The sequence below is a fragment of the Balaenoptera musculus genome, chromosome 3 (genome assembly GCF_009873245.2).
Source record: "Balaenoptera musculus isolate JJ_BM4_2016_0621 chromosome 3, mBalMus1.pri.v3, whole genome shotgun sequence".
In the NCBI taxonomy this organism is placed as follows: Eukaryota; Metazoa; Chordata; class Mammalia; order Artiodactyla; family Balaenopteridae; genus Balaenoptera; species Balaenoptera musculus.
This window is the reverse complement of record NC_045787.1, coordinates 99702079-99724542: the sequence shown is the minus strand read 5'-3', so window position 1 is coordinate 99724542 and position 22464 is coordinate 99702079. Positions and strand designations below refer to the sequence as shown.

At 38.0% G+C, this 22464-nt stretch overlaps 1 protein-coding gene across 1 annotated transcript in view; it reads right to left on the bottom strand.

Moving 5' to 3' along the window:
- Window positions 1-576: 576 nt before the first annotated feature.
- The window catches only part of LOC118893002 (zinc finger protein 474-like), a 65312-nt gene continuing 43424 nt past the window's right edge, over window positions 577-22464 (bottom strand). The window contains exons 3-4 of the mRNA XM_036848120.1: window positions 3829-4009; window positions 577-1091 (exon numbers count right to left, since the gene is read on the bottom strand). Coding sequence (XP_036704015.1) covers window positions 940-1091; window positions 3829-4009 — 333 coding nt within the window. The 3' untranslated portion in view covers window positions 577-939. The remainder of the gene's footprint in view (window positions 1092-3828; window positions 4010-22464) is intronic.

The following is a 22464-nucleotide window of genomic DNA, read 5'->3' as shown; positions in this document are numbered from 1 at the left end:
CTGGCCTCCTCTCAGGAGGCCTGCCTCTCTGAATACACATTCAAGGACTCAAATCCAGGGCATCTGCACAACCCACGTACTGTGCGTGGCCCTTGGGTGGGGAGGCACAGGACTTCCAGGCAGGCTTTTAGATCTCCACAATAAAACACCTATAAGCCCTTAGGAGGGCAGAGAGAACTCTTGCTGGACCTCTTCTATAGGAGGAGGGAGCTATCTTCCACCCATGTGATGAATCACATCACAGCAATCTCCCAACATATGAGGCTGGCACTGATGCTGAATTTTCCTTGTAGCATTTTTCACTATTAGTAAGGGAGTATGAGTTCTGTGTGTTTCTAGTACTTTAAGTCCTTAGCTCTTTTTTTGTATGTGTCTCCTGTTGAACAATTTTATAGAGAAAAGAAGATTCCTGGTCACTAACTCAATTAAAAACATTTCCCTGGATCAGAAATAGCAGGGAGTGGCACATTATTTCAGAAAGCACAGGGATGGGAGGGAATCCAGTTTTTCTCGGGAACTAAAGAGTTGCCTAAAGTCACCACCCAAAGCCTCTGTTCACTGAATAACAGTCCTAAGTGTGAGGTTCACAATCTTGTTCAGGAAATCAGACCAGAAGAAAAACAGCAACAACTGGCTCTGAAATTTCCTGGAGATAAAAATGCCAGCTGTGATGAGGCGCGGCCACGTGTAATTCTGCCTGACAACCGTGTGACATGCGAGGCCCCGGCGTGCCAAGGCACACGCATGCAGTTGCATGCTAAAAGCAGTGACACAGTGGTCACACCAGGCCACCGAAGCACTGAGCTGGGCGTCTCGTGCCTTTGGTCAATTCCACTTTTCCTTGTTTCCTCTCCTCCCCTCCTTTTCCTCCTCCCCATCATATCCCAGCTCTTTCCAAAGGATTTCATTCCTGTAACTATTTCGTAGGGAGAAAGGGCTTTACTTGGCGACTTTTGGTTTACAGGATCGTTGGTGAACAATCAGTCTGTCTGGCAGGAAGGTACGCCCACAAATATTGCAGGGAACCAACTGGCTCTGGGCACTTTTCCAAGCAGCTTCGTTTAAGGCATCAAGATCATAGAAACCCTTGGCTGAAAAGTTAAAGAAAAACAGAGGAAAAAAAAAAAAAAGAAGAACAAAAAATAAAAGAAAAAGAAAATGGGAAAATGGATCAGTTTTCATTCTGGAGAACCATGCTCTACTTTTTATGGAAAGTATTTTCAGGAAATACCTGTTGACTGAGGCTTTTAAACAAATCGTATTACTTTTGCCAAAAAAAAAAAAAAAAAAAAAGTGCTGCTCAGTCTTTTAAGGGTTGAAAACCGTTAGCTCTGAACTAGAGGTTTTTCAGTCCTCAGATTTTAAAAAGGGGAAGACATTGTGATATGCATTCTTCACTAATTATTAACATCTTTGCTTACACGTTATTATCTTGCAAATATAACTTTTGGCTTTCTTTCAGTTGACTCTAAATATAAACTTACAAAAGGAAAAGAACATTTATTTGTATTTTCTTCTTCTGTAATCCTTCAGTGGAATGTTTTTAGAGGACATCTGACAGCTGAGAGTGAATTTAAGGTGAATTATATCCTAAAAATTTATCATCTCTTTGTGGCTGTAAACTCAGAGATTCTTTAAGTAATTAAAGTGAAGAATGCAAACAGAATAGTTCATCTGACGAAAAAAAGTGTCCTTAAGAAAACAACAAAGGCAGCTGAGAGATATATAATCTCCATTGGCAGAGCATAGGAAAAAAGGCATATGGGTTTATTTTAGAGAAACAGTGTGGGATTTAACTTTAATAAACCTTATTTAAATAGAATGGCTTTAGTACATTAAATTGACTATGTCTTAGAATTGCCCAAAATAGGTCCCCCAAAATGTATCCAGACATGCAAAAATATATCACATAGTTTTTAAAAAATTATTTTCACAGCATATATTTCTTCATTAAAGCCCAGGCAATTCTCATATGACTTCTATCTAGTGGCTCACACAAACATAGCAAACCTTAGATTCTTTAACAAGCTTACTCATGTTCTTTTTCTTTTTTTTTTTCTCCGTGGGAAATTAAACTCCAGCACAACGGGACAACCTAGTATTTCTCCCTTGGATAAAGGAAGTGTCACTTTCTATGCAGGATATGAATGTATATTTTGAGTGCTTTAAAAACAGTTAAAAAAAGAATGGCACTGACTTTCTCCTTACTCATATGAGTTTTAATATGGACTCAAAAAATCCAGAGTATTCACTGATTCTCAGCTGAAGATGATTCATCACATTTCTAAAAGTTTTAAGGCTTGTACTTTGGACCTGGAGGAAGAGCTATTTGAATCCTATGACTACAGTAAGTCCATGGGATGGAAACGTTCATGGGAATTCTCTTTGCCTAGAGAGGAAGGGCACCTTCGGAAATAACAAAAGCACGGAGCCAAGAGAAAAATTGCAGAAAGTGCAATTATAGGACCTGCCTTTTCCATCTGCAGCCAATAACAGAATGGCCAACACTCCAGGGCTTCCAAACCAGCCATTTCTCTCACCTCTTCTAGAATTGTGATAAGCATACTCAAGCAGAGAAAGTGATAAAGATCAGAAGTGAAGGAAATAGATTTTTGACACCAAATGAGAAATGATGGGAAGACAGTCTCAAAGAGGTAAACAATTTCTTTGTGAGCAAATGCTCTAATTTCAGTAGATGGATATTTTCATCTTGAGCTCTTTTCCCACCTTCATGCAGAGTCTTCCTTTATGCAAGGACTGTAAATAGTTGGGTTCTGGCAGCCTTTAGAACTTTATCATGACAATCTAGATTCCACTCTGTGGGTTGTTAAAAAAAGTCTCTTTGGGTCACATCTCTAACAAGAGTGCTTTGGGCTAACTGATACTAAATGACCTCCAAGGTACCTTCCGGACATGTAAATCTATGGTTACATAAAGAAAATCAATTAATTGAATGATTCTCTTAAAACCAAGAATAGTTTTCCTTTGAGGGGAATCAGGAGATCAGCTGAGAAAATGACAATGGCAGATGATGAGCAAGCCTGAGCTTGTATGGCAAACACAGTTTCTGAACTACTTCTTTCTCACCCTAAATGAGTAAGCATAAGGCTCTGTAATGCGACCACACATGGCAATTTATGAAGTTCCAGTGTCATGTAGCCTGTGCCGTGTTTTACAAAGTATTCATTGCAAAATTTTTAAAATCTGGACATTTCATATAGAAGTCTAGATTTCCAGTTTCTTTTGTATTATTGAAAGATACATCACAGTAAATTTAAGGCTATATTTCTTAAGTGTAACACCAGCTGGAACTGGGTAGCAGCTGTCTCCTTTAGAAAGGCAGTGCTCTCCCACTCCTAGTCCCCACCTTCCCTTTTTCCACACATGGACAAATTTATTCAATTGTGTATCCTGACTAGCAGACCCTATAAGCATTTCACTTTGGTCCCCCCGCTCTTTGAACACTAAAACACATTCATATTTGAAAACATGTTTCCAGATGTCCCCAAAGGTTTTTTAAGCTACAAAATTTTAAAGATTTGTGTTTGATAATATATCAAAGTAACTTTTGGGAAATATAGCAAATACCAGTGAGTCCCTCTCCTTGTACGGTTTGCCAGGATATAGTATCTTTATGTCTCAGCATCTGAAGACAACACTTTGGTCGGGTATTCTGGAACTGTTTTTTCTATTTGGCTGTAGCCTAGACAGTAAATGTTGCTGATTTCAGTTACTTGAACAAGTAATAAAAGAATACCTCTACTCTTTTAAGTTTAGAGAGAAAAGTCTTCCCTTATACACTCAAGTCTTTTTTTTCCAAAAACTTACCAGTAATGGTCCTGACTTCTGGCTTTTTCGGTTCTGGTCTCCTTAGCTCTTTAGGCAACAAGTTGTTTTCATTATGCCATTTTTTCAGACATTGTGGCTCATGGATGAAAATTGATTTTGTTCCATATTCACGACCACAAATGTAGCAAACAACTGTTGGTGGATGCCTTATCATTGTTGGCTGCAAGTAATACAAAATATCTGTTAGATAAAGTTCAGGTTTGGAAACTATACTTTTAAATTATAATACATTTAAATTAGCTAGAAAAATCAATAAATTTTTTTAAAAAGTCTAACCATTCTGGTGAGTTTAACCTTTTTGGCAGGTTAAGAGAATAAACTATACTACCTGAGTGATTGAGGTGGGGGGTAAGGATGTTGGTTGGGAGGAGGACAGGAAATGAAGAAGAGCTAACCAGAATTTTACATATTGATACTTTATAAAAGGTATTTTCTCATTGAATAAATAGTGATTGATTGTCTTCTGACTCTTCTCCATGCTGGGAGAATATAAAGATAAATCAGGTATGAATCATCCTCTCAGTACATCAATATGCCTGAGAAATAAAGTAATAAATGTCCTAACTGGCACAGAGAGAGTTTTTAACAGACACTGTTGTGCCCTCTCACATTCCTTCATGTATAAAATTTCTGCTGCACCTGCGAGTCTCTGCATTTTTTGATCTGCCGTAGACTCCACTTATAGGCAGGACAACTAATCAATTACACATAGGAGTTGGTGGATAAAGACCCAGCTTGCTCACTTAGGCTGTTTCCATACAGTCCTCCAGAAGCCCCCAGTGAGACTGTATCACAGTTACTCATTAACACACTATATAGACTTCCTTCTTTTCCGTCTCTCCTCCCACTACTTTTACTGGGGTTCCTGGGATCACCTCCCCTCAGACTACTTGAACTAAAATCCTTTTCTTAACGTTTGTTTCGGGGAGAACCAAATCTAAGGAAGAGTTAAGGATATAACCCTTCTGTCTAGGATATAGAACATTACAAGAAACACTTCTCCCACCTAAACAATTAGAACAAATCAGATAGCCTGCAGAAACATAATTTTTGAGCCTATTGGATACTCAAAGTTGCCAGGTAAACTAATGAACTGAAAGGACTGCCTCAGTTTGAGGGTAGATCAGCAGAAACAAGAGAACAACTCCCACACTTCAACTTTACATGAATTAGAAACAACATTTGTCGGCCACGGAGATAAGGGCAGGACAGCTGAGTGTGAACCCTTCAGAGGTGCAGCATACAGGTCCTGTCTATAGAAACTTTCCCACCCACTGGGTCTTGCACCTAGTAACAGAGGGTGACAGTCCAACACTGGAGAGAGTCAGGAGCATTGAAAGAAACTCTCACCAATTCAGGAACATAGGGCCTGCCTAAATGTAATGGTAAAGCTGGAGAATTAAGCCATGTGTTAGTCCCAGATAAGAGCAGTATACTTCTGGGGAGGCTTGGGAGCACTAAGAGGGAACCCCCCTCTGTTACAGGCATGTAGAGTCCACAGGAGTCTAAAGGTGTAGTAGAAGAACTAGGAGGAGACCTTTGGCTCCAGGCCTTACACTAAGTACAAAGCTGGGGCAGTTTACCATAGAGGAATTTAAAGCCTATAATGCATTGAACATAACTAAAAATGACATATCTGAGAAGCTCAGAGAAATCTGAGCAAGATAAACAAGAAAACAGAACTAGATATATACTAGTAAAACTGCTAAAAACCAAAGATAAGCTTGCAAGCTCTCAAACAGAAACAATACATACAACGGAATAAGGAAACGATAAGAATTTCAGGTGACTTCTCATCAGAAAAAAAAAGAAATGAAGAACAGGAAACAAGAGAATGACATTTTAAAAATGCTTAAAGGAAAAAACTATCAAGTCATTTCAAAATTCCATAGTCAGTAAGAATATCTTTCAAAAATGAAGGTGAAATAAAGACATCTTTTTTTTTTTTTTGGCTGCACCATGTGGCACGCAGAACTTCCCTGACCAGGAATCCAACCCATGCCCCCTGCAGTTGAAGCACAGAGTCTTAACCACTGGACCACCAGGGAAGTCCTAAAGATGTCTTTATCTAGACAAAAGGTGAAAGAATTTCCTCAGCAGAGTTGATTTACAAGAAATGTTAAAAGACATTATAAATGCTGAAGGAAAATATCAGCTAGAAATCTGGTTCTGCAAGAAGGAATGGAAAAACACTATAAAATGCAAATAGGTCAATAAATTAAAACACTATTTTAAAAAATGTTTCTAATTTTTATACATATATATGACAAAATCATTTTAGACCATGGGCTCTTTAAAGAAAAATAATAACAAAAAAAAATGGAGTTTATGTTCTCTAATGTGTAAAGTTATAGTAAACAAGAGCACAAATTGTAGGGACTAAAAACTGGAAATAGATTGTCATAGAATTCTTAGATTTTTCTTGAAGTAATTTTTTAAACATAGAATGTGATGTGCTAAAGATGCATGTTTTAGCCTCTATAATAACCACTAAAGTACAAAGTCATGTCAAGAGGAATAACTAAAAAGTCAATGAGAAGAGAGAATATTTTTTAAAAGATTGATGAGTTAACCATCCCCCCAAGAAAGATAGGAAAAGAGGAACAGAGGATTAAAAGAAAAGGCAGGGAGAGGACCTTCAAGATGGTGGAGGAATATGATGTGGAGATGACCTTCCTCCCCACAAATACATCAAAAATACATCTACATGTGGAACAACTCCTACAGAACACTTACTGAACGCTGGCAGAAGAAATCAGACTTCCCGAAAGGAAAGAAGCTCCCCACGTACCTGGCTGTGTGGCTGACAGGGTCTTGGTACTCCAGCCAGGTGTCAGGCCTGAGCCTCTGAGGTGGCGAAGCCAAGTTCAGGACATTGGTCCACCAGAGACCTCCCAGCCCCTTGTAATGTCAATCAGCAAGAGCTCTCCCACAGATCTCCATCTCAACGCTAAGACCCAGCTCCACTCAACAATCAACAAGCTCCAGTGCTGGACACCCCATGCCAAACAACTAGCAAGACAGGAACACAACACAACCCATTAGCAGAGAGGCTGCCTAAAATCATAATAAGGTCACAGACAGCCTAAAACACACCACTGGATGTGGTCTTGCCCACCAGAAAGACAAGATCCAGCCTCATCCACCAGAACACATGCACCAGTCCCCTCCACCAGGAAGCCTACAAAACCCACTGAACCAACCTTACCCCCTGGGAGCAGACACAAAAACAACAGGAACTATGAACCTCAGCATGTGAAAAGGAGACCCCGAACACAGTAAGCTAAGCAAAAAGAGAAGACAGAGAAACACAGAGCAGATGAAGGAGCAAGGTAAAAACCCACCAGACCAAACAAATGAAGAATTCATTTGTAACAAATGAAGAATTCAGAGTAATGATAGTAAGGAGGAGCCAAAATCTTGGAAATAGAATGGAGAAAATACAAGAAACGTTTAACAAGGACCTAGAAGAACTAAAGAGCAAACAAACAATGATAAACAACACAATAAATGAAATTTAAAATTCTCTAGAAGGAATCAGTAGCAGAATAACTGAGGCAGAAGAATGGATAAGTGACCTAGAAGATAAAATAGTGGAAATAACTACCACAGAGCAGAATAAAGAAAAAAGAATGAAAAGAATTGAGGACAGTCTCAGTGATCTCTGGGACAACATTAAACACACCAACATTCGAATTATAGGGGTCCCAGAAGAAGGAGAGAAAAAGAAAGGGACTGAGAAAATATTTGAAGAGACTATAGTTGAAAACTTCCCTAATATGGGAAAGGAAATAGTCAACCAAGTCCAGGAATCACAGAGAGTCCCAACCAGGATAAATCCAAGGAGAAACATGCCAAGGCACATATTAATCAAGCTATCAAAAATTAAATATAAAGAAAAAATATTAAAAGCAGCAAGGGAAAAACAACAAATAACACACAAGGGAATCCTAATAAGGTTAACAGCTGATCTTTCAGCAGAAAGTCTGCAAGCCAGAAGGGAGTGGCAAGACATATTTAAAGTGATGAAATGGAAAAAGCTACAACCAAGGTTACTCTACCAAGCAAGGATCTCATTCAGGTTTGACGGAGAAATTAAAATCTTTACAGACAAGCAAAAGCTAAGAGAATTCAGCACCACCAAACCAGCTTTACACCAAATGCTAAAGGATCTTCTCTAGTTAGGAAACACAAGAGACGGAAAAGACCTACAAAAACAAACCCAAAACCATTAAGAAAATGGTAATAGGAACATACATTTTGATAATTACCTTAAGTGCAAATGGATTAAATGCTCCAACCAAAAGACATAGACTGGCTGAATGGATACAAAAACAAGGCCAGTATATATGCTGTCTACAAGAGACCCACTTCAGACTTAGGGACACATACAGACTGAAAGTGAGGGGATGGAAAAAGATATTCCATGCAAATGGAAATCAAAAGAAAGCTGAAGTAGCAATTCTCATATCAGACAAAAGAGACTTTAAAATAAAGACTATTACAAGAGACAAAGAAGGCCACTACATGATGATCCAGGGATCAATCCAAGAAGAAGATATAACAATTGTAAATATTTATGCACCCAACATAGGAACACCTCCATACATAAGGCAAATGCTAACAGCCATAAAAGGGGAAATCGACAGTAACACAATCATAGTAGGGGACTTTAACACTCCACTTTCACCAATGGACAGATCATCCAAAATGAAAATAAATAAGGAAACAAAGCTTTAAATGATATATTAACAAGATAGGATTAATTGATATTTATAGGGCATTCCATCCAAAAACAACAGAATACACTTTCTTCTCAAGTGCTCATGGAACATTCTCCAGGATAGATCATATCTTGGGTCACAAATCAAGCCTTGGTAAATTTAAGAACACTGAAATCGTATCAAGTATCTTTTCCGACCACAGTGCTATGAGACTAGATATCAATTACAAGAAAAAAACTGTAAAAAATACAAACACACGGAGGCTAACTAATACACTACTAAATAACAAGAGATCACTGAAAAAATCAAAGAGGAAATCAAAAAATACCTACAAACAAATGACAATGAAATCACAAAGGCCCAAAAGCTGGGATGGGATGCAGCAAAAGCAGTTCTAAGAGGAAAGTTTATAGCAATACAATCCCACCTCAAGAAACAAGAAACATCTCAAATAAACAACCTAACCTTACACCTAAAGCAATTAGAGAAAGAAAAACAAAAAAACCCCAAAGTTAGCAGAAGGAAAGAAATCATAAAGATCAGATCAGAAATAAATGAAAAAGAAATGAAGGAAACGATAGCAAAGATCAATAAAATTAAAGGTGGTTCTTTGAGAAAATAAACAAAATTTATAAACCATTAGCCAGGCTCACCGAGAAAAAAAGGGAAAAGACTCAAATCAATAGAATTAGAAATGAAAAAGGAGAAGCAACAACTGATAGTGCAGAAATACAAAGGCTCATGAGAGATTACTACAAGCAACTGTATGCCAATAAAATGGTAAACCTGGAAGAAATGGACAAACTCTTAGAAAAGCACAACCTTCCGAGACTGAACCCAAAAGAAATAGAAAATATAAACAGACCAATCACAAGCACTGAAATTGAAACTGTGGTTAAAAATCTTCCAACAAACAAAAGCCCAGGACCAGATGGCTTCACAGGCAACTTCTATCAAACATTTAGAGAAGAGCTAACACCAATCTTTCTCAAACTCTTCCAAAAGTTTGGAGGAACACTCCCAAACTCATTCTCTGAGGCCAGCATCACCCTGATACCAAATCAGAAAAAGATGTCACAAAAAAAGAAAACTATAGGCCAATATCTCTGATGAGCATAGATGCAAAAATCCTCAAAAAAATACTAGCAAACAGAATCCAACAGACATTAAAAGGATCATACACTATGATCAAGTGGCGTTTATCCCAGGAATGCAAGGATTCTTCAATATATGCAAATCAATCAGTGTGATACACCATATTAACAAACAGAAGAATAAAAACCGTAAGATCATCGCAATAGATGCAGAAAAAGTGTTCAACAAAATTCAACACCCATTTATGATAAAAACTCTCCAGAAAGTAGGCATAGAGGGAACTTACCTCAACATAATAAAGGCCATATATGACAAACCCACAGCCAACATCGTTCTCAATGGTGAAAAACTGAAACCATTTTCCCTAAGATCAGGAATAAGACAAGGTTACCTACCCTCACCAGTATTATTCAACATAGTTTTGGAAGTTTTAGCCACAGCAATCATAGAAGAAAAAGAAATAAAAGGAATCCAAATCGGAAAAGAAGTAAAGCTGTCATTGTTTGCAGATGACATGATACTATACAGAGAGAATCCTGAAGATGCTACCAGAAAACTACTAGAGCTAATCAGTGAATTTGGTAAAGTAATAGGATACAGAATTAATGCACAGAAATCTCTTTCCGTAAGAGATTCCTATACACTATTTGAAAGAGAAATTAAGGAAACACTCCCATTTACCATTGCAACAAAAAGAATAAAATACCTAGGAATAAACCTACCTAAGGAGAAAAAAGACCTGTATGCAGAAAACTGTAAGACACTGATGAAAGAAATTACAGATGATGCGAACAGATAGAGAGATATACCATGTTCTTGGATTGGAAGAATCAACATTGTGAAAATGACTATTCTTCCCAAAGCAATCTACAGATTCAAGGCAATCCCTATCAAACTACCAATGACATTTTTCACAGAACTAGAAGAAAAAATTTCACAATTTGTATGGAAACACAAAAGACCCTGAATAGCCATGCAATCTTGAGAAAGAAAAACTGAGCTGGAGGAACCAGGCACCCTGACCTCAGACTATACTTCAAAGCTACAGTAATCACGACAGTATACTACTGGCACCAAAACAGAAATATCAATCAATGGAACAGGATATAAAGCCCAGAGATCTACCATGCACATATGTCACCTTATCTTTGATAAAGGCAAGAATATACAATGGAGAAAAGACAGTCTCTTCAATAAGTGGTGCTGGGAAAACTGGACAGCTACGTGTAAGAGAATGAAATTAGAACACTCCCTAACACCATACACAAAAATAAACTTACAATGGATTAAAGACCTAAATGTAAGGCCAGATACTATAAAACTCTTAGAGGAAAGCATAGGCAGAACACTCTATAGCATAAATCACAGCAAGATCCACTTTGACCCACCTCCTAGAGAAATGGAAATAAAAATAAAAGTAAATAAATGGGACCTAATGAAACTTAAAAGCTTTGCAACAACAAAGGAAACCATAAGCAAGACAAAAAAACAACCCTTAGAATGGGAGAAAATATTTGCTAATGAAGCAACTGACAAAGAACTAATCTCCAAAATATACAAGCAGCACATGCAGCTCAATACCAAAGAAACAAACAACCCAATCCCAAAATGGGCAGAAGACCTAAATAGATATTTCTCCAAAGAAGATATACAGATTGCCAACAAACACATGAAAGGATGCTCAACATCACTAATCATTAGAGAAATGCAAATCAAAAGTACAATGCGGTATCACTGCACACCAGTCAGAATGGCCATCATCAAAAAATCTACAAATAATAAATGCTGGAGAGGGTGTGGAGAAAAGGGAACCCTCCTACAGTGTTGGTGGGAATGTAAATTGGTGCAGCCACTATGGAGAACAGTATGGAGGTTCCTTAAAAAACGAAAAATAGAACTACCATATGACCCAGCAATCCCACTAGTGGGCATATTCCCTGAAAAAACCATAATTCAAAAAGCGTCATGTACAACAATGTTCATTGCAGCTCTATTTACAATAGCCAGGACATGGAAGCAACCTAGGTGTCCATTGACAGATGAATGGATAAAAAAGATGTGGCACATATATACAATGGACTATTACTCAGCCATAAAAAGAAACAAAATTGAGTTATTTGTAGTGAAGTGGATGGACCTAGTGTCTGTCATACAGAGTGAAGTAAATCAGAAAGAGAAAAACAAATACCATATGCTAACACATATATATGGAATCTAAAAAAAAGAAAAAGAAAACAAAAGCTTCTGAAGAACCTAGGGGGCAGGACAGGAATAAAGACGCAGATGTAGAGAATGGACTTGAGGACACGGGGAAGGGGAAGGGTAATCTGCAACGAAGTGAGAGAGTGGCATGGACATATATACACTACCAAATGTAAAATAGATAGCTAGTGGGAAGTAGCCACATAGCATAGGGAGATCAGCTCAGTGCTTTGTGCCACCTAGAGGGGTGGGATAGGGAGGGTGGGAGGTAGACTCAAGAGGGAGTGTATATGGGGATATATGTATATGTATAGCTGACTCACTTTGTTATACAGCAGAAACTAACACACCGTTGTAAAGCAATTATACTCCAATAAAGATGTTAAAAAACAAAACCCACAATGAGGTACCACACCTTACACCGGTCAAAATGGCCATCATTAAAAAGTCTACAAATAACAAATGCTGAAGAGGGTGTGGAGAATAGGAACCCTCCTACCCTGTTGGTGGGAATGTACATTGGTGCAGTCACTATGGAGAACAGTATGGAGGGTCCTCAGAAAACTAAAAATAGAGTTGCCATATGATCCAGCAATCCCACTCCTGGTCATATATCCAGAAAAAAAACTCTATAATTTAAAAGATACATGCACCCCTATGTTCATAACAGCACTATTTTCAATAACCAAGACACAGAAACAACCTTAATGTTCATCGACAGAAGAATGGATAAAGAAAATGTGGTGTATATATATATATATATATATATACACACACATACACGCACGTGCGTGTGCACACACACACACACATAAACAATGGAATATTACTCAGCCATAAAAAAGAATGAAATAATACCATTTACAGCAACATGGATGGACCTAGAGATTATCGTAGTAAGCAAAGTAAGTCAGAAAGAGAAAGACAAATACCATATGATATCACTTATATGTGGAATCTAAAATACAACACAAATGACCTTATCTATGAAACAGAAACAGACTCACAGACATACAGAACAGACTTGTGTTTGTCAAGGGGAGAGGGGGTAGAGGAGGGGAGGGTTGGGAGTTTGGGGTTAGCAGATGCAAATTATTATATATAGGATGGATAAACAACAAGGTCCTGCTGTATAACACACTATTTTCAGTATCCTTTGATAAACCATAGTGGAAAAGGATATGAAAAATAATATGTATATGTATAACTAAATCACTTTGCTATACAGCAGACATTAACACATTATAAATCAACTATACTTCAATACAATTTTAAAAAATAAAATGAAAATAAAACTGAAAAAAATTTAAAAAACGAAAAATAAAGGAGGAGGAACAAGTATGATTAAAACACCAAGGTGGTAGACATTATTCTATGTATATTTATAATTGGGGTAAATATAAACGGACCAAAGAACACAATTAAAAGGCATGGATTGACAGACTAGATTAAAAAAAAAAGCAAGACCCAATTATATGTTGCTTTTAAGAAACACACTTTATTGGGACTTCCCTGGTGGTGCAGTGGTTGAATCTGCCTGCCAATGCAGGGGACATGGGTTCGAGTCCTGGTCTGGGAAGATCCCACATGCCACAGAGCAACTAGGCCCGTGAGCCACAACTACTGAGCCTGCACATCTGGATCCTGTGCTCTGCAACAAGAGAGGCCGTGACAGTGAGAGGCCCGCGCACCGCGATGAAGAGTGACCCCCGCTTGCCGCAACTAGAGAAAGCCCTTGCACAGAAACGAAGACACAACACAGCCAAGAATAAATAAATAAATTTATATATAAAAAAAGAAAAGAAACACACTTTATGAACATAAAGACACAAACAGATTACAAGTAAAAGGAAGGGAAAAAATTCATATAAACATGAAGCCAAAGAAAATAATATGGCTATATTATTAAAATGTAATTAAATTCAGAGGTTGGAAATGTTTCTTCCAGTTGTGAAGATCAGGGAAAGCTTTAAGGAGGTAGCATTTGAAGAATGGGTAAAATTTAGACCACAAGGGCTGGGAAGGATGGAGAAAGATTTTGGAGGCTGAGCAAAGACAGCATGAGCAAAGCCCCATGGACAGGAATCTGAAGGTTAGTACAGAGAATAGCAAATAATTCAGCTTGCCTGACGCTCAGTGCAGCACTGAGAACTAGAATCAAACAGGTAGGCGGCGGCCATGCTGTGAGCAACCATGAATGCCAGGCTAAGATCTGGCTTTTGTTTTGTAAGTGATAGGAAGCTGTTAGACAGGGAAATAACCTATAACTTCACTGCAGGAAAGTCTGTTTGGCTGTATATAAAAGGAGTAGCAGGGCAGCGTATCTATGAGAGCTTGAGCATTCATGGCTCTGGGGGGTAAGTAAATCATGGGTCCAAAAGAACACCAATGTTTTATTCTAAATAACAGGGAAGATGGTGATGTCACTTACAGAAAGGGAGAAATCTGGAAAGACAGGTTGGTGGAGGAGAATAAAGGGATTCTGTTCTGGACCTGTTGAGTTTGATGTATTAGTAGAACTTAAACACAAATTAGTCCAGGCAAAATAAGAAACAGAGACCTGTAATTCAGGATTAGTGGGATTCAGAACTGTTTGCACAGAAAAGAGGTTTAAAACCATAAAAATTCTAGAAGAGGCATATATAGAGAGTGTATGGAGAAAAATTCCCAGGAGAATATCTACAATAAGGAGATCGAGCAAGGGAAATTACAGCCTAAAAAGATAAAGGTTCAAGTTTGAAGTTAAAGAAACTTGGGCATGGAGAAAAAAAGACTCCCTTCAGAATTCTGGAAACACTTCTGGTTCCAGAAAGTTGGTGTCATCAACTCTGTCAAATGCTACAGAGAGTAATGGGTGTCTGAGGAAGGCAGGTAGATCTGGTTACCAGTAGGTTGTAAGCCAGTGACTTTGGATAGTTTAGTTTCAAAGGAGTGATAAGAATAAAAACTAAATTGTTAGGAGTTAAAGATTAGGTCAAGAAGAAGAGGAATACACTTTCCCAAAGTTTACAGAAAGAAAATTTGAGAGATAAGTAGAGTTAAGAAAGATTTGTTTTTTTGCTCTTTGGGGGATACGAGTGTTTGGGATGGAGAATAAGAAACTGTAGGCCTGGGAATTCCCGGGCAGTCCAGTGGTTAGGACTCCGAGCCTCCACTGCCAAGGGCCTGGGTTCAATCCCTGGCTGGGGAACTAAGATAAGAGAAAAGGGATAATCAATAGAAAAAGGTCTCTGAGGAGGCAAGAGAAGATGGGGTCAAGGGTGTAACTGGAAATGGGAAGGGGAAAAGGAAGAAAAATAAAATAGGTGGAGTTAGAGAAAGATTATTGTAGAGAAGCGAGGCACTAGTGAAGCTAATATAAAATGAATTTAGTCTTGTAAGTATGAGGTAAAGTGATCTTTAGAGAATGACGAGTTTCTGATTCTAGGAAATAGAATAGTGAAAAATACTGGGATTAAGCACTGTGGAAAATAGTGATTCAATTAGGGAAGAATACTCACAGAATAATGGAAAAGACCCAGTTAAGTTGAGCTGCAAGAAATTGCAGTGGAATTAAATGACCTTTTTCAATATTTCTGAAGTAACACTGGGGTGGCATGAAAGCAGAACCAAATTAAGTTGGTCGTGTGGTCTCCACTGGGGAAATAAAACATGGTGAAATGTGTGCATGTTTTAGAATCAGCTTGCTTTTAACAAAGACACTTGGGGGTTACATCTGCAGTGGAAAAAGCACAGGGCAAGATCAAAATCAGAAGGAAACAGTTTTGTGATTTCTGCATGCCCGAGCAGAAATAACAGATTCTCGATGAGTAAATCCACAATTAATGCAGACCAAGCAAAATGGAAAGTGGAGTTACTTCCGGGATGAGGCAAGTCTTTCAAAAAGCACATTGTTTGAGGAAAAATATTTTTATTCTATTTTTCTATACTGACCTATGTCAATATACTACCTTAATCAAAATAATGAAATAGTTCTTTATCCTTCCTTCTTATTAGCCATGTAGCAATGTCTAACACTTGAAAAGTGACTTTATAAATATTTAGGGAATTCAAGACCTACGAGAAAGAGTAAAGCAGAAGTAATAATCTTCAAAGTATCCAAAAGTTCCTTCTTATTTTTATATGTTTATTTACTTGAAAGATTAATTAGATGCAGGTTTTTGAAGTTTGAAAATAAGAAGTTATTCTTTTTACTTTGAGAATAATGAATTTCTTAAAACTCCATATGGAAAGTATGAGCCAAATGTAGTATTTAACCAAGCATGGAAGCAAAATAATTGGTATGGGTCATAAATGAAGACATTCATGTCACGTTGTCATAAGGCTTCTTCTGGAAGGAAAAATTAGAAGAAAATAGGCAGACACAAAGGCTAGAAGACAGGCACAAAATAACTTACAGGAATGTGGGAGAAAATTAATACCATAGAAAGGCTAAGATATTCTATATTATATTTTCCAAAGCCTGCCGCATGCTCTATATTTGTGGGTGAACTGCAGCTGAACTTTCAACATACTCCATATTCTTAGGTTTTGAGCATCTCGCTCCTAAGCCACGCTCTAGCGAAGTGCAAGCAACCCAGACACACAGCTGAAGAGAAAAATGCATCCCCATGGGTCTGAACAGAGATAAGAGAACCTCTTTTATTGTTCATTAATTTCACAACTGTCAGTCTGAAACTTCCAGAGAAAGCTGAACCCTCTCCAACTTGTGGTTACGGCCACTGCCAAGGTTTTACTCTTTAGCCTTTTCAGTGTTTTCAGATGGAAGTGGATGAGTGGGGGATGGAGAGGAGGAACAGGAAGAAGAGACCATATTCCAGGTGGAAAGGGTAGATGGCCGGCCGCTTCTTGGCTAGTGTGCTACTGGGACTCGAATAACTGAGCAAGGCGGGGTGGCGGAAGGTGTGCCCAGGGGGCTTGTCTACACGGGGCCTGCCAGGGCAAGCCAACTCCAGGAAGCGTAATCAAAGGAAGGCAAAGAGGAAGCCAGTCAGTCTAAAGTTTCTGCAAAGCAAAGGGTTAGATCAACAGTTTTCCTGTCAACATCTCAGATAATATTTTGGGGGTGGGGCTTTACTTTTTTAACATCAGGGTAAAAGATTTTTAAAAAGTTCATCTCTGAATCTACATAAGCACTATTTCTGATGTGAACTGTTTTAGGGGGGCAGCTAAATGCCCCTACACAGCAAGTTTATTAGGGCTCATCACATTTTGCCCTTGTTCTTTCAGTTTCCTGGGAAAGTCTGTTTAGGTTGGATGTAGCCAGAGGCACTTGAACACTTCAGGGGAAGTTTTCATATGTGTATATTTCTTTCAAGTTGAATCCACTAACTTTCATATGTTTTCAATCATTTTTCTGGCCACCATTGGAATTATTATTCTATTTTCCACGCAGCATTTTTTTTTCTTTCTGTTAATGTCTCTTCTCTGTCAGGAATGCCTCATGTTCAATCTTTTAGGCCAGGACTGTGCAAGGCAAAGGGAAGTGGACATTTAACAACTTTTCTCCTAATCAGTGTAGATGACCTGTCATCCATCCATTCTTTTTTTACAATTTGTAATATCACCATTGAATCAAAGGGGAAAGAATAAGGACCAAGGAAAGAATAAGGACCAAGGAAAGAGGGTGGTTTAGTGGAGAACCTTAAGAGAGATGTTGATTGAAGAGGAATGTACATAGTTCCAGAAAACCTAGACTAGGATACCTATTTCAAATAGCTTCAGATAGCTTTTGATGACCTCCCTGAGTGCTCAGGCAGAAAGAAAAACCACAGTGAACCACACAACTCAATAGGCAACAGAGCTTATAGAAGGAAGTATAGTAACTGGTCAGAAGGAAAAGATATTCCTAACATTAAATACTGTTGCATGAATCCTAATGAAAGAGACATTAAAAACTAAAGTGGAAGTTATGACTAGTACATTTGGTCATTTCTTATATTAATCCCACAATAAATACTAAGTAATAATAGTGTGAAATTATAGTTGTGTGATACTATTTATAGGAGACTTAGGAGAACATGCTCCAGTGATGTAGCTTTTGGGAGTTATATTGTGAAATATCAATTAGTAATGTATATGGAGCCATAAGCCCCTTTGAAAATCTAATGGTTGCAATGGCCATCTCCCCAGAAAAATGCACATGTACAGAGAACAGTCGATATGATTTGGAATGATTGGGGGACTCCCTAAAACTCATCCATTAACCCCAGGAAGTGAGGTGTTGGGCCTTTAGTCAGAGCCAAACCTTTTCTTTCAAATAGATGTTCCTTTGTGTAAGGAGCCATTTGGCACCATTTAAATGCCTCTAAAAGTACTGAACTGAAGCCTGCAAGAACCTATGAAATATACCACCTCTGGCTTTAGGAAGATCTTAAGTTCTGCTTTGTGTAAAACAGTCCCTAATGTACCTGTTGTCTCGACTAAGTATTAATAGTTCCTTCTTTTACTCGCTAAAATGTCCCGGTTTAGTCAATAAATTACACACTTTTGAAAAACATCAATCCATAAAATATAAGCAATCAAGAGATGAAACAAAAACAGCAAACAAACAAAAAAAAAGCTCAGAAATATTGAAGCTGTAATCCATATGGAGAAATATAGATTTATAAGAATGGCAATGAATCCATTTAAACACAGAACTAAGGTAAAATGACTATAGAAATTATGGTTAGGGAAGAGAATAGAAAAGCAACACACCTTGACAAATAAAAATACCTTACTTACAAAAATTGGCCACAGAAGGAGAGGTAGGTACAAGGATGTTGAAATTCTCCACCTTTCATGGCAAACAGTCAATTAAAGCAGTATAAAATTGAAACGTGGAGTTAAAATTTTTTTCATATTCTTTAATAACATATCTGTTTTTTAGCATTAGTGGGTCCTTTAAAAACTAACGTTCTTTTAGTGAAGAAATATTTTTCGGAAGTTCAGCAATATCATCAGTTTCACTTTGGTTTCTTTTTGTTGAATTCAAGTAAAATTAAATATATTACCTCTATCAATAATAACTTGAATGTGATGATCTCATTTCTATGAAAACCTGCATGTCTATTTATTTATATGTTATTTACATAGATGTCTGGAATGATACTCACTAAGGTCAAACTAAGCTGGAGTAACTGTTATGCTAATTTTATACTTTTATAACAGCTTGAACTTTTGTAATCAACTTGTGTCATTTTTATAAGAATAATAAAGTAATAAAAAAGAATGTCAACTCCCGAGTCAAAACTTAAGCAGAGGTTAGGTAATAAAATCAGTCCTAAAAGGAAAAATCAAGTGGAGCCCCAATTACTTTCTGAAAATTCCTTAAATAACTGATAAAAGATGATATTCAAGGTACTGTATATAATACAGTTTAGTAATGCAACCAGTTAGTAACTGGAATTAAAATAACATTAAGAATGAATACATCTTTGCATAGCATAAAAGTACAATGCAAAATGAAAATATTGGCAATACCTTAAATTACATTATTCCAATACTATTTTATTTTGTCAATGGTTTATAGTTGAAAATACATTAGTTAAATGCTTGCATGATGTAACACAACTGAAGTCTTAGAATTCAGCTCTATTACTTTAAAAAGCAGTAACAAAGGCCTGGAAAAATAATCTGAGGACAGGATTTAGCATGAGTCTGTTTCCACCATAAGATGATCTAAGTATAGCTCTTCCTAATATCCTAATATATTCATTTTGTTCAGGCTTGTTTCCCTAGCTTGGCTGCATTCACCAAAAAGTGAATTCACAAATAACTAGATGGGATTGTAGGGTATGAGCCATCTTATGTTGAAAAGTGACAGCCAAAAAGATGATTTGGGAGATGGATGGACTGAACCATCCCCTTGGGTCCTGTGTCACCCACGGTGGCTGGACTGACAAATCATCGTATAGTATTCAGCCTCCCAACTGCTTCCTCACCCTGAGCACTTGACTAAGTTTTGTGCAAACTTGGCTGGTCTGATTTGATATAAGGAATTTCTGTGGTTCTCTATGACTACAGAATAAAGTCCAAACACTTCAGACTGATTTCATTCAGGCCCAGCGTACGCCCCATGAAACAGGTCTGCCAGCCACACCAAACTCAACATTATTCCCCAAGGTAGAGGCCACAGTCCTCTATTTTATTGCCTCCCTGGATTTATTCATCTGCTCCTTCCAACAAGCATTTAAATTGAGTATATACCTTCACCCTGCTGGAGGTTATGGGGAACCCCAATCCTTAGCTTTCCTTAGTAATGGAGACAAACATGTAAACTAAATTAGAAGGCAAAATTCATGTGTCATGATACAGAGACAGAGTGCTATAGGAGCCTGAAGTAGGAAGAAAGGGAAGAGTCTTGACCAGAAACCAGTGAAGAGGGTGATAATAGAAATGGGTTTGTTGAATGGGTGGAATTGTACTGATGTGTGCAGAACTCCCTCAAACAAATTGCCCGACAACATGACCTATTCAAAAACGGCTTAATAGTACTGTAGTGTGTTAACATGAAAGCTTTAAAGTCCATAGTGGAATAACTGACCAGAGGAAGTGTGAAAGCAGGAATCGGGCTCTTCAATACAGGACTAAAACATGAGTATCAGACCTCAAGAATGCAGTCAAAGATCGGCACCTTTTCTAAGGGTCTCCCTGGCTTCCCACCTTGGTCCTGACCCCAGACTCCAACCTCCTGTCATTAGAAGGTGGCCATGCTTCAGTAGCTGGGGAGGGATTTGACAGACAGCACTAGAAGCAAGTACTTCCTACACCAAGAGAGCTGCCTTGGCCATGTGAAGGCATCGTATTATTTGGGAGTCAGGCAGAGACTGGGCAATGAAAAACAGTAATGGAAACTGTCTTGGCTGTGTTGAGACCTGAGTTCAAAGATGAGGACCTTTGAGACAGAATCAGATCAAGGAATGGGCCAGATGAGGCAATTTATACTTTTCACATATTAAAACACCTTGATTCTTCCGTATTGAAGAAATGTAAACTGGTTTTGTCTGCACTGAAGTAGACAGCACTGTTAAGTGATAATAAAAACTCTAATGCAACTGGAGACATCCATGAATAGATAAACAAAGTGTAATTCCACCATTCAATGGACTATTATTCAGCAATAAAAAATAACTACTGCTACCAACACCAACATGGATGAAACTCAGAATCATTGTGTTGAAAGAAGTCAGACATAAAAGACTACATTTCTGCCTGATTTCATTTATATAACATCCAAACTAAGCTGTAATGGCTAAAAATCAAATCAGGGGTTATGGTGGTGATAGGTATATAAAACTTTCAAAACTCATTGTATTGCGTGAGTTTAATGGATGGAGTTTATTGTTTGTATGTCATTCCTCAGTGAAGCTGATTAAACATCACTCATGCAGACCTAGTTTAGTGGAGTATTTTTGCATCACCCTGCTCACGCAATGCAGTCAGTTCAAAGTCAGCAATACACATTGTCAGATGAAATTCCAAAATCAAATAATGTGTTTTAGGGTTACTTTTACTAGAAACTGGAGAATATTTTTTAGTGATCTAAATTCTAAACCCTTTAATTTGTCACCCAAGAAATTCTCCAGTTGAAAAAAGAAAAAAAAAAAGAACTAGAGAAAATTATAAAGTGTTTTATTGAGTTTCTTTTCCAGGACATTAACATTTTTGCCAGAGTAAGTGCACTGGGTAACAACTCCATTCACATACAATTTCATCCAGAAAATCCAATTTTAGAATGTCAGTGCCTGAGCCCCTGCACCAGGGATGGATAGATTAAAAGCAGGGCTAGCCCTCTGTGCCCATGTGTATGGCATCTGGCATTTGAAACATAACTGACACCAGTTTCTCATCTTCTAGTAAGAGAAAGTTCAAGGTCCTTTAGTATATGAGTGTGTGTGTGTGTGTGTGTGTGTGTGTGTGTGTGTGCGCACGCGCGAACATGAGTACGTGTGCACAAAAGACAAGTAAGTTAAGTTAGTCATTTTCCTCAGTTAATCTCAGGGGTACTGTGAGGCTTCCTTTGTATCACACTAGTCATTCCACTACATTTTCCCTGGCTTTGCCTTCGCCCTCCTTTCAGCCTCCAATGATCATTTCCAGACTCAATCCCCTCAGGAAGAAAGAGAGCTGAGAGCTTTGCCTCTAAAAGGTCACACGTACAATTACCTCCCTGCTACCAGGGAACAAAGGAAGCCTTGCACATTTGCACATTGTAAGGCCATAGTTACCTGGATTTGTTTGCTGTCATTGAAGCAGTTGGCCTGTTCTTTTCGAAGAGGCTAGTTTAGTGGGGCTGGGACAAAGCAGCTATATCAAAATGTAAAAGATGTCTCTTTTATTACCAAATTATGTCTGTAAATAAAATGCCTCGCTCTTTCCCCCAGGTAACATGCTTCACACATTACTTAGAAACAAACAAACACTGCTGAAAGTTTAATGGTCATTTTTCTTCCTTTTAGGTTGCATCATAACAGCCCTGTAACAAAACAGCCACATGCCCTGTGTTCATTTGGGGACGTTCATTAACCTAAGAGTCAAAGAGGAATCAAAGAACCCAGAGGTGTGAGAACGTCCTGAAAGGGAAACTGTCCCCGTGGCCTGCACCACCACT